This window comes from Podarcis liolepis (assembly GCF_965112155.1).
Source record: "Podarcis liolepis genome assembly, chromosome: 9".
Classification (NCBI taxonomy): domain Eukaryota; kingdom Metazoa; phylum Chordata; class Lepidosauria; order Squamata; family Lacertidae; genus Podarcis; species Podarcis liolepis.
In genome coordinates, this window is record NC_139564.1 from 26,231,872 (window position 1) to 26,244,585 (window position 12,714).

General features: G+C 41.7%; 1 protein-coding gene and 1 long non-coding RNA gene across 23 annotated transcripts in view; one reads left to right on the forward strand and one right to left on the reverse strand.

The window, feature by feature from the left end:
• The window catches only part of ANK2 (ankyrin 2), a 322,811-nt gene extending 313,357 nt beyond the window's left edge, over nt 1-9,454 (forward strand). For 21 of the 22 annotated variants that reach the window (XM_083459163.1, XM_083459168.1, XM_083459178.1 and 18 more), the window contains 3 exons: nt 1,455-1,634; nt 4,423-4,514; nt 7,178-9,454. In XM_083459163.1, coding sequence (XP_083315289.1) covers nt 1,455-1,634; nt 4,423-4,514; nt 7,178-7,361 — 456 coding nt within the window. In that variant the 3' untranslated portion in view covers nt 7,362-9,454. The remainder of the gene's footprint in view (nt 1-1,454; nt 1,635-4,422; nt 4,515-7,177) is intronic. The other variant, XM_083459172.1, reaches the window with a different exon arrangement.
• LOC310686168 overlaps nt 1-12,714 on the reverse strand; it is a 43,588-nt gene that overhangs the window by 26,365 nt on the left and 4,509 nt on the right. The window lies entirely within an intron of this gene.

Below are 12,714 nucleotides of genomic sequence, written 5' to 3' on the forward strand. Positions count from 1 at the left end.
AAATTAACAGTAGTATTACCTCAAGAGAGTTTCTTCTGGCCATTGTGTTTAAGTTGCAAACTCCCCTCACCTGGCTGCAAGTCTGCACACTTCTAAGGGCCTTTTCATACATGTCCTGGGTTTTAAGGTTGCACATGTAGAGGCAAGTTGTGATCTGTAGATTGTGAAAAGCAAGTAGATGAATCCAGGGCATACCCATTTCGAAATCTGCACATCATGTTTTCTAAATCACTTTGCTGCTGGGAATATGACTGGAATATCGGCAGGAAGGTTATCACTTGTATTTGGAGAACATTGAACATTTCACCCAGGAGGGAACCTTGAAAATGTCCATTCAGTCTAAGAGTTGCACTGAGGGTGAAGGGTGAGGGAGGAGGTAGAGTGAGTAGCGTCCTATTGAGTAGAGAGATGTTTTCTCCAACATCAGACAGTAAAACTAATCCTCCATCTATTATCATACATGTCTGCCTTATTAGAAATCCCTGTTTCTAACTAGCAAGTATCATGACCCCAAACCCAATTGATCACAAGACTTTGAAGAAGATATAGAACTCGACAAGAGTCCTTGATGTCAGCACAACCAGATCATCAAGGAGATTGGGCTTCCTTTTTTATCTTAAACCTTTTCAGACCCAGGGCCTACTTTTTACCCAGACCTGCATTGGGGAACCCATTCCTTAATCTTTTATCACATAGCAGTGTTCCTCTTGCAACCAACCTTCAAACTGGCTGCGGCCCACTACTGGGTTATGACCCACCAGCTGAAGACCAGTGATAAAGGCCTTTTCAGCTTCCATAAAGCCTGTGATGCCCGCAACTCTTGGCTGAAATAACATTCCCCATAGCTTAGTAGGAACCGCCCAGGTCCTTGACTACTTAAAGAAGCCTACCTTGACTTGGTCTTGGCCAGCTGAACAGGATAGCATATGGGTACTCTGCTAATGGGATCTTCAGCTGACTGGCCTACTCCTAAATTCAAGGTACTCACATTAGCCAGGGCCCAAAGCCATTTCTGCAACATGCAGAGAACTGTTCTCTCGGCAACAGTCAGATTCAGAGGGGGAAGTACAAATAGAAAGGTCACAGAGCATTTACATTTTATGATATGCATAGTGAAACTGCAGGAATTGAGGTTTTCATTTGGAAGGAGTTTGCCATATGATTTGTGATGTCTACATCAAGCTAAGACCATCTTAATTCCTATAGTAAACTGATTACACATCCTGGAAGAAATTTTGTGAGGAAATTTAGAATTCATTGATTTCTTGCAAAATTTTGCAACCAGGACAAGTTGAGCATATCTTTAAATTTATGTATTATGTTCACTTAGAATGATAAGCCAAAACTCAGTATCATTCATTTCAGATGTTAACTAAGCAATCCTTGTTTTGAGCTCTCCTTAGTAGTGTGTGCTCACAATCACACAACGTATCCGTGAAACCTTTCTTCACCAGGTGACCTTTTCTGAGCCAAGTGTACAGAGTGCCTCAGAATTTCAGTCTGAACCAGTGGAAGGCCGCAAGGTCAGCAAAGTTGTGAAGACTACGGTTGTACATGGGGAACGAATGGAGAAGCACCATGGAGATGCTAGCTTAGCAACTGATCTTCCCTCAGCCAAAGATGACTTTGAAGAGGTAAAATATTGCCTTTTCGACATGTCTTTGGAAGTGTCAGTCTGGAATACCACTGTAAAATCATATGGGAAGAAGAATATACATAAACCGGAGTAGTTTACTGCAGTGAAGTACGTTTGAAGCCTTGTTTCTAAGTTTACCTGTCCTTTAATATGTTCAGAGCAACTCAAAATAAAAAGTCCAAATTAGAAAATACACAAAACCACTACAATAAATGTCCTGTATGAGACACCTGATGAGACCCAGTTAATATTCTAGGAACATCTGATTGTGCCATATTCTTAAAGCTAAGCAGATGTAGAGCTGATTAATGACTCAGTAGGATACCACTGGGAGGAAGACCCTGAGGTCTTCTGCAGGAAAATCATAGAATCATAGAATCATAGAGTTGGAAGAGGCCACAAGGGCCATCGAGTCCAACCCCCTGCCAAGCAGGAAACACCATCAGAGCACTCCTGACATATGGTTGTCAAGCCTCTGCTTAAAGACCTCCAAAGTAGGAGACTCCACCACACTCCTTGGCAGCAAATTCCACTGTTGAACAGCTCTTACTGTCAGGAAGTTCTTCCTAATGTTTAGGTGGAATCTTCTTTCTTGTAGTTTGGATCCATTGCTCCGTGTCCGCTTCTCTGGAGCAGCAGAAAACAACCTTTCTCCCTCCTCTATGTGACATCCTTTTATATATTTGAACATGGCTATCATATCACCCCTTAACCTCCTCTTCTCCAGGCTAAACATGCCCAGCTCCCTTAGCCATTCCTCATAAGGCATCGTTTCCAGGCCTTTGACCATTTTGGTTGCCCTCCTCTGGACACGTTCCAGTTTGTCAGTGTCCTTCTTGAATTGTGGTGCCCAGAACTGGACACAGTACTCCAGGTGTGGTCTGACCAGAGCAGAATACAGTGGCACTATTACTTCCCTTGATCTAGATGCTATATTCCTATTGATGCAGCCCAGAATTGCATTGGCTTTTTTAGCTGCCGCGTCACACTGTTGGCTCATGTCAAGTTTGTGGTCAACCAAGACTCCTAGATCCTTTTCACATGTACTGCTCTCAAGCCAGGTGTCACCTATCTTGTATTTGTGCCTCTCATTTTTTTTGCCCAAGTGCAATACTTTACATTTCTCCCTGTTAAAATTCATCTTGTTTGTTTTGGCCCAGTTTTCTAATCTGTCAAGGTCGTTTTGAAGTGTGATCCTGTCCTCTGGGGTGTTAGCCACGCCTCCCAGTTTGGTGTCAAATCAGGATTGGAATTTTAAAAAACACATTTTATTTTAATCCAATTGCATCACCATATCTCAGTTTAAGTATCCAGAACACCCTTCCATGATGTTACTACTTTATCTGCACTGCTTTCCAACTATTGCAGCAGCAGACCCCTCCCATCTCACTGGAGACCCTCCACCCACAAAATACTCATTAACCAAACTCAGGAAACAATTCAGGAGGCTTCTCACCGGAAGTAACTCTCAGTATCTCCAATTTAGTAATTTCCAATATTCTCTTTAGATGTTCCTTTCACACTTAAAATTTACATTTTTCCTCCTGTCAAAATGGTGGCATAAAAAGACATTCACATTCCTTTTATCACCGCAGTACTTCTTCACACTGTCACACAAGCACGTATTCATTGTGACCTACGAGAATGGATTCACCTCAGTCTGGTGAGACACTGAAAATTAATTACATTAGCTGTGTAATTAATTACCATCAAGTACTCAAGCCTTCCATTCACCCCATAAATTGCCTATAAACTGATTCAAAGGAGAATGCTCTGGAAACCAACAAGCTATGGGGGTGATCCTGCTGTTGAAAATCACACAATACATTCAGTAGATGCCAAAGTTTACTTTATCACGCATTCTACCATACATAATCTAGATCTGATTTAGGGCAAAATCATCTTTACCTCTTGGCAGAATGACACAAAATGTCCAAAGTAGCTCTGATACCCTGGGGTAGTTTGGCCATTTTATTTGGTTATCATGGTCCACTGTCCATATGTTGACTAGGGGTTTTTATGCTGTTTTATGGAGGTTCTACATTCACAGATATCTGAGATTAGATTAATTATGCAGTATATAAAATTAAAAATAAATAAATATAGGCAAGGGATTTGGAGCCTCCGTCCCAGAAGACCACAACTCCCATCATCCCTAGCCCATCAGCCATGTTGGCTATGGCTGATAACAGCTCTAGTCCAGGAACGTCTGGAGGGCCACAGGTCACCATCCCTGATAGACATTGTATGTCTTGATTATATGGGTCTCCTGGGAAGACATTTCAGAACTGCCAAATGTATCCTGATTGTCCTAAGTGCAAAAGCAGGATCTGGCTTCACTAATCTAGGACTAGTCCTGGGGTGAGAGCTGGAAATTTATAACACCTGGAAGGGGGGGGAGTGCAAAAATCCAGTTTTTGGAAATGTATTCTGGAGCAGGACTGTGAAGTTCATCTATCGCTACTGGAAATAATGCATTTTTCTAACAGTGGCAGAGAGGTGTAGATTCAGTTGTGACCCCTCAAAATTCACAGTAAGTACAGAAGACTCCTATATGTTTAAGACAGACAAAATGCAATGAATTTGAATCCATAGGCAGTAAGTGACAAGATATTTTACATTAACAAAAGCTGAAGTGGATGGTTTGTTGTTTGTTTGCTTGTTTTTTGGCTAACTTTCTTTTTCTCATTGGCTCTGGACTTCCTCCAGCATTTCAGCAGGTTGGAATATTTAAGCTGTGCTTTAAAATCCTTTGTGGTATGGTTCTGTTTCTTGTTTCACTTTAGGCCCTGAACTATGCAGGTAACAAAATGAAAATTGAAGTTCCTCCTTTAGTAGAGAAAGAGGTCATGAAAGAGGATGGCTCAGTTATTAAAAGGTTTGGGTTGGCATGGCAGTGAACTTCTTAATGGCAAAAGATTAACAAACTAACAGAAATTGTGTGGGAAGTGAAATAATGTCAGCTTTGAATCTCATCACCTTAAGCTTTTCTTGAAAATACTAAGTGATCTACACTAAGGCCACTTCTGGACTGTCACTCTTTTGCAGGTATGATTCGGTCACATACCTGCACATTTAGGCTGAAAATACCCCTCACATTTTGGTTCGGAGTCACTAAGTCAATTTTACATGCTTTGATCTCCAGAAATATGTTCACCGGAACTCTATGCTTGACCTTTTTCTCTGTAACAATCCCAACTGAAGCATCACTAAAAATAGGTTCAGAAGAGGAAATTTGTCATCTCAAGCTTCCACTTTGCCATTCAGACAGGGGGGCAAGAGGGGTGGTTCTGTTCAGGGCTTCAGCCAAGGCTTTTTCTCAGCTGGAACTCAGTTCTGGCACCTTTCAAATGGGTGCCATTGCCATTCTAAGAGAATGAGGGAGAAGTTTGGCTTCAGTCAACTTGCAAGCGGAACCTTCAAATACTGTTTCCACTTGGTGGGGGGAGGAGTTATTAATACCCTTATTTTTTAGTTAATGTAGGACTAATTGTACAACCAAAATGGCTACTCCAGTGTTCCATAGTCAAATGTTCTGAGGCTGACTTGCCCTAGTATCTCAGTGCTTTGGTTCAGATGTCATGGTTAGAGGAAACATATGAGTAGATGCTGGGATAAGGCAGCCATGATGTATTCTCTCTACTTATTTCATAATCCACATTTTTATTGCTGTTTTGTAATTTCTGCTAAGTTATAGCCTAACTCAGATTACCTGAGAATAAACACTGAATTCAATAGGGCTTACTTTTGAGTAGACATGGTTGGGATTACATGGTGGTTTGCTCCCCCCCCCCCCCGTTTCTTCCCCCTTTGTTTTCCATTTTCTGATATCATACACTGGCTTAACATGGGTGGAGCCATCGTGTTTCCCACTTATGACTTTACCATGACAATAGTCAAGACTCACAATGTATATACTATGTGGCATCTTGGCTACTTTTAAGACTATACATAATGATGACTATGTATGTAGAAAAGATGGGAGGATGAAATGGGGACCAAGGAATGGTTTAGTTGCATAAAGAAACCCTTTAATAAAGCAATAAGGGAGTGGGACGTACGTTAGCTGGTTAGGGAGATGCCGCATTCAAAGAAAATCCAGCACAACATGGTCCATTCATTTCTTTGTCTCTGCCATGAGGAAGAAGATGTGTAGATGCCCATACTAGACCAAGGCGGCTCCCTGGGAAATAACAAGCAAACAGATCCCCCATGCAAGATTAAAGTAACAAATGACAGAAACTGTTTTTGTTCGTGTACTTTAGAAAGTCTTAGAAGACGGGGTTGATGTCATTTCTCATAGCTTCCTTCTCCAAAAAATAAATAAAATAGAAATGTTAACCACCCACATTCACTAGACAAGCCCCATTTAACATTCTGTTCTCTTTGATGTCACTGTGATATTTATCAAAGCAGAGTTAAGATGATGGCTGGAAACAGTCATATACCATGAACTACCTTTTCAAAGGTCAAAACTGTCTCCAGAACAAGTTGGTACAAATCAGTTCTTGAACTAGTCGCCACCCCCACCCCGCCACAGTTGTCACTTGCCATGCGACAAATATATGCCAACAATTCATACTGCTGGATAAAGGAATTTATTCCAAATCCTTGAAACACCAATGTGACACGGGATTGCTGCCTTGTTCACAAAGTGGAGGAAAGCATGCGTTCTACCCTTCAACAGGCTAGTGGTCGCAGTTTTTGGTTTTTGCAAAATGGCATTTCCAGTTTTTTGAAAATAGTATATTTATCTCCCACCTTTTCTCCACCATGGATCTCAAAAACTGGGTTTCCCCAGTGGCTTCCCATCCAGGCATTGAGTCAAAGCAGACTGGCTTATGTCAGCAAGGTGGCTGCATCATGTGCCCTTACTCCATGTCTGGGGACAGTTGACAGTTCTAACTAAGTGCAAGTACATTATAAATTTTGGAGTTAGCCTAGTCAACAGGACAAAATCCTAGAGTGAATACAATCTATAAGCTCTTGTCTGTGATAGTGGAAGCTGTGTGAGAACAGTATTAAGCTGTTCACGGCTAAGGATAGCATGGGTCTTAACTGGTGAAGGTAAATCAGCATGGAGAGCAGATGCAGTAGAAATATTTAACAAACATGATTTAATTATCATCATGCTAGGTTTAGCACCCTGAAGAGGTTTGCATGGTTATTTCAAGCTCTTTTAATGGCTGTGCATGGAAGCATGTGTTTTTAAGGCCCAGTTCCAGAAGGTGGGCATCTTACCATGTTAAAAAACAAAACAAAAAAATTAACAATTATGTTCATTTGAAGTTAAAAAATATACTGTGGTACAAGCTTTCATTGGTGGTATTAGCATCAGTATCAATAATAATATTTCATTATTGTTGTTATATTCCACCTTTCTATTAGAATAGTTAAGGCAGCTCACATCCATATGCTTGCTGCAGTCAATTTCATTGGACCTATTATGTCTCAAAAACATTATTATTAGAAAAGGGAAATTCCATTTCCTTCTTAGCATATGCTACGATTGCTCACTCTTTACCTATCATTTCCCTGCAGGACAACAATGAGTAAAGCCAGTACCCAGAAGAGGACTGTGGTTAAGGACCAGTATGGAAACCGTATTCATGTGGAACTGCTGGAGGACACACCAGAAGCACTACCCCGGGATGACCTTCAGCATGACCTCCAGCAACTACTGAGACATTTCTGCAAAGATGAGTGGAAGAAAGAGGCCAAATGAGATGCTGCTAAAATCTCACCCACAGACCAACACACATATCCATTCAATATCCAGAATTCACTTTCTTCTTTTGCTGTAGATGGCATAACATAATCACTAGAGGACACTAACATTTCGACTTGGCATATAGTGTAGGGTTGTTTTTCTTTTCTTTTCTTTTCTTTTCAAATATCTGTAAGCTAATTTGTGACCAAAGATAGCATCCTTCATTTGGGATGGTTTGTCTACTAAAAGTCATTGACTTTGTGCTATACTGGAAACTTGTCAAGATTGCCATCTTTGTTGTTCCTTTGCTTCTGCATCCGATCCATACAAACATAGCTTCTTCCACAGGCCTCTTCAAATCACAATGTATGTGCATTTTTAAAAAAAGGGATGCTAACATTAACCTGTAAATAGCTAAAGTGCTTGGACTCACAAGACTGAAAGAAAGAAACACTGCCTTTCGTGACTACTTTTAGGATCGAGAACTACACGGTCTGTTGAAACTGTTGAAGAGCGATTAATTACTCTTCCATTGAATATACAACATGGATCTACTGAGAAGGAAGCATGTCAGCCTCCTATGTTTATAGGACTTCCAGTTTGTTGATCTCCTTGACTTGAAAGTTTCTGAGAGTCAGGCCGAAACCTCAAACTCCAGCTGTTGCCAGCTGAATGCAGCCACCCCTGCTTTATGACTCCTGGGAAGCCACCTAAAGATTTCCTGAAGAAATAAATACCCAGTTAGGTATAACTTGCTAGCAGCTATATCTGTGGCACATTTGCATACTGTATTCAAATCTTTTAGACTGGAACAAGAGGCAAGGTGCATTACAAACAAACAAACAAAAAAGCTCTAACTCCTGTAACTTCCTGTTTTCATCACTGCTTTAGCAAACCACGCTGTCTTATTGGTGGTTATTCCTGCTGGCCACTGCACTGTAGATAACTTGATAAGGGGAAAGAAACCCTTTCCCACTCTTAAGAAAGGTTACTCTAAATTTATCACATTCTATCAAGACTGTCTCTTAACCTGGTTTATGCATGTGGCATTGGGAAACACAATCTCAACCCTCTTGTAACCATGTCAACAGATTATCTCTCTCAGCACTGAGCGAGCCGAGCTTAACCTTCCATTTGAGATTGTTCTTCAGAGATTTGCTTATGGAGGGATATGAATCCATTGGGCATTTGTTTTTTTTGTTGTCGTTTATTTATATTCCTTAACCAACTTTCAGGAATCATCATGTAAATGTCTGCACTTTGATTTTTCCAAGAAGGGCATATGCGACTCTGGAATTATTCTGTGGTCTGTACCTAATTCTAATAGTGGTCTGGAGCTCTGTTGCATTTTAACATATATATGTAATTATATATATTATATATATACATATAAAATGATATACATTTTGAATCAGTTATTTGATAAAGACAAAGTATATTCAACAAGGATGAGTCAAGTCCTCCAGGGTTGATATTTTTCAAAACCTAGCCAGATTTTCCTTCTTGTAAAAAATAATAATAATAATAGACTCAGTGCTCAGAATACCGAAAATAAATGTTACAAATGGCACCTCTTCATTTAACTAACCATGTGGAGAGAAAGGAAACGTTTTAGGGTGTTTGGCCACCTGCTAAGAAAGCTACCCAAAGTGCCATTCTAACATTTTTCTTTTTGGTTGGCAAGCACTTGTGACTGCCAAAATGGAAGGAGACCCATTTCAGGACACACAATAGCTCATTTCTCATTGTCAAGAACATCACTGGTTGACCTTCAAGACTGGAGCTCTAAAAGAAACGCATTTCTGTTGTGTACTTTGCAGTGCAGATGATGTTCTGTGTAACAGCATAATGGCTATCCTCCTTTATCGGTTTTGATTTTTTGCTGTGTTATCAGAGAACTTGAATACTGTGAGAAGAAGTGATTTTAAGTTGATGAGTCAGCATCTTGTTCCCATGGTGATAACACTAACTGAATATATCTATGAGGGCATGTATTAGTTAAAAAGATTTTAAAAAAGACAAAACAAAACAACAACACTAACAATACATAGCTGCAACGTGTACAATGGCTGATTTAATTAAATAAAAATGTACAAGTGTTAAATGTAGCACTAATTGTATGCCTTTTTTTGGTACAAGTTTAAAAGGGCTGATTTAGGTTCAAAATGGCAAACTTAGCAACCTCTACATATTATTATTACTACAACTACTACTACCATCATTATTACCTCTGCATAACCAAGAATCAAATTTGGTTATTTAATTTAAAGTATGGGAAACAAAAGACACTGTTTGTTGTTTTCTGTTCAGAAAAGAATGGATCTTGATCTTGTCTTATTGGTAGCAACTTCAGTGCATTACTTACTAGGCATGGTGGTTATATTCCAGAAATGATGTCCTGTGTGTGTTTTGTTTTGTTGTTTGCCAGTTGTTCTGACATAGATAATCCATAGAGTTGGAAGGCACCCTGAGGACCATCTAGTCCAACCCTCTCGCAATGCAGGAATAAGAAACTGTCCCCTACGGGGATCAAACCTGCAACCTTGGCATTATCAGCATCACGCTCTAACCAACTGAGCTATCCAGATGGTAACATCAACTTGACGGGTAAACTGCAGACATTCCCTCCTATGCATGAATCCCAATAGGCAACCCACAGAATGTGCATGATCCCACAGGCAAATGTTTCCTCTTTTCCATGATTTTGGGGGCTTATACTAAGATACCGTATTTTCCGCTCTATAACACGCTCCCAACCATAACACGCACATAGTTTTTAGAGGAGGAAAACAAGAAAAAAATATTCTAAACGAAACAGTGGATGTATGATTTTTGTCGTTCATGCTGTGGCCACAGACATGTGATCTGACGGTGAGTTTGGGGTAGCCCAATGCAAAAATCCTGAGGATCTATGTGGATCCGTGCTTTGTAACCACGTTTTTGCACCACTGTGGCCCCAGGCAACAGTGGGTGCGTGATTTTTTTGGTGCAAGCTGTAGCCATGGACATGCTATGTGATCTGATGGTGAATTTGGGGTGACCCAGTGCAAAAATCCTGAGGATCCATGTGGATCCATGCTTTGTAACCACATGAATGAAGGAACTGTCAGTAATGTATGGTATCTCCAATACAGTGATGAAGGAAGAGGAGGGGGGGAGCTCACACTTGTCCTAGGCAAAGCAGCCAACTCCTATAGGCCTAGGTGCCTTCACCCCCCCATTAAATATTTGAGGGAGTCATCCCCCACCCCCCATTGTGGTATGTGAGTGGGGCTTACCTGGCTGTCCCCCCAATATTTTTTGAAGTTGGAAGAGAGAGGGAGGGAGGGAAGGAAGAGAGAGGGGGAACTCACATTTGTGCAGCTGCCTTGCCTCAAACCGGAGCAAAAAGAGGAGACTCAGGGACACGAGCCTTGTAAGCCACTTTGTTTGAATTTACCAGTGAGGTGCTGGGGGAGGGACGGAAGGGGATGCCCTCTTTGTCCCTCCTTCCAGCTCATTCTAAAGAAAGCAGAGTAAGAGCCACTTACATTTGTGTAAGGGAGAGCCATAGAGCAGGCAGACACTGAGAAAGAGAAGCTGTCTCCCTTTCGCCACCTTGGCTTTTCCCCACCTTGGCTTTTACACGCTGTGCACAGCTCTTGCCGGCTTCCGAGCGCCCACCTTGCCAAAAAGCCATAGAGCAGGCAGACAGGAGGAAGAGAGGCTGTCTCCCTTTCCCCACCTTGGCTTTTACACGCTGCGTGCAGCTCTTGCCGGGTTCCAAGCTGCCTCCCTTCTCCCACCTCGCCAAAAAGCCATAGAGGCTGCCGGACAGCCAGCAAGAGTGGCTCCTCCTGCCTGCATTCGCTCCATAACGCGCAGACACATTTCCCTTTACCTTTTAGGGGGGGAAACTGAGTGTTATGGTGCAAAAAGTACGGTACTTTAGAAGCATTGACATTAGAATCACAGTTGCACTGTTCTCCATGAAAAGGTATTATGTGTGGGAAAACTCCCGCATAGTTACAGAAGCATAACCAACTTTTTTTCCCTTTTTTTTTTTTTTGAGAGGGTCAGGTGCTCTGGTGCTTTTGAAAGACAGGGAAGCGGGGCAAATATCAAAAGATCTATCCCAGAATATATGTAGTGGTTGGCAAGAATACCTGTTTGCAATCACCAGTGGGAGTCAACATGTGCAGAGGCACTTAGATAGAATCCTGGTCCCAAGACACTAGAAAGAGAGAGAGGTCATCGCTCAGTGGCATATGCTTTGAATATACTACTCAAGATATTCCATCTCCAGTTAAAAGGTGTGGTAGAGGCCTGAGATTTTGGAGAACCAAATCAGAGGACAAAAAATACTGGACTAGTGTCATCCTTTGTAGAAGGCGGTTTCATATGTTCATTTGTCATTTTCCTGCAGCCAAACAAACATTTGTGCCACATCTGATTAATGATAATACCATTGTTCTGAGCTATATACCGTATTTTTCGCTCTATAAGACGCACTTTTCCCCTCCTAAAAAGTAAGGGGAGATGTGTGTGCGTCTTATGGAGCGAATGCAGGCGGGAGGCTCTGCTCAGCACTCCCTTTAAGGAGCCGTGTGGAGAAGGGCTCCCTCCCCGAGGAGGGAAAAGCCCCGAAGAGCCGCACACACACTCCGCGCGCTCTTTAAAGGGAGCACAGCTCTTGGGGGAGCCTTAGCCGTGCACAGTGTTGCTTTCTTATTTTCCTCCCCTAAAAACTAGGTGCATCTTATGGTCCGGTGCGTCTAATAGTCATTAATAACATGGGGAAAGATGTTAATAAAAGCACGGCCAATCCTGTAGATACATATTTTACAAAGAGACTGACAAATTGATCTCATGCTACAAGAGATAAGAAGCAATAAAATAGCAAATAAAGTGTGGTGCTCATGTTGGTAATTGAAAGGGAGAGGGGGAAAATTAACTTCTCTGTTGCTGGGTTAGTTGCAACTCCCCTCAGGCACAAGAGATGAGTCATGGTAGGTGACCCGTTGAAAACATCTGCTTCAGCAGAATGTGAACCATGAAGAATGGAACGAACGGACACCACATCTTCTGCGTAAATCAACTGTGATAAATACTATGTGCAGATTTTTTAGTCATCTCCTCTTTAAAAAGGATGACAAGCCACACAGGCAAAGGAGCAACTAGCAGAATAGTTTAAGTCTGCTGATTCATCCTTAGATGTTAGGTGATTGGCAGGTAGGTGCCCACAACTGCTGTCAAAATGGTCCACGGGGGGGGGGTGCATGTGGTCTGTGAGGGAGGGTGAAGTGGACAGGGCAGCATGTTCCTACACTCAGTATAGGCCAGGAAAAGGAGTGAACCAACCACCTCAAGTGGCATAAACTCCCAAAGC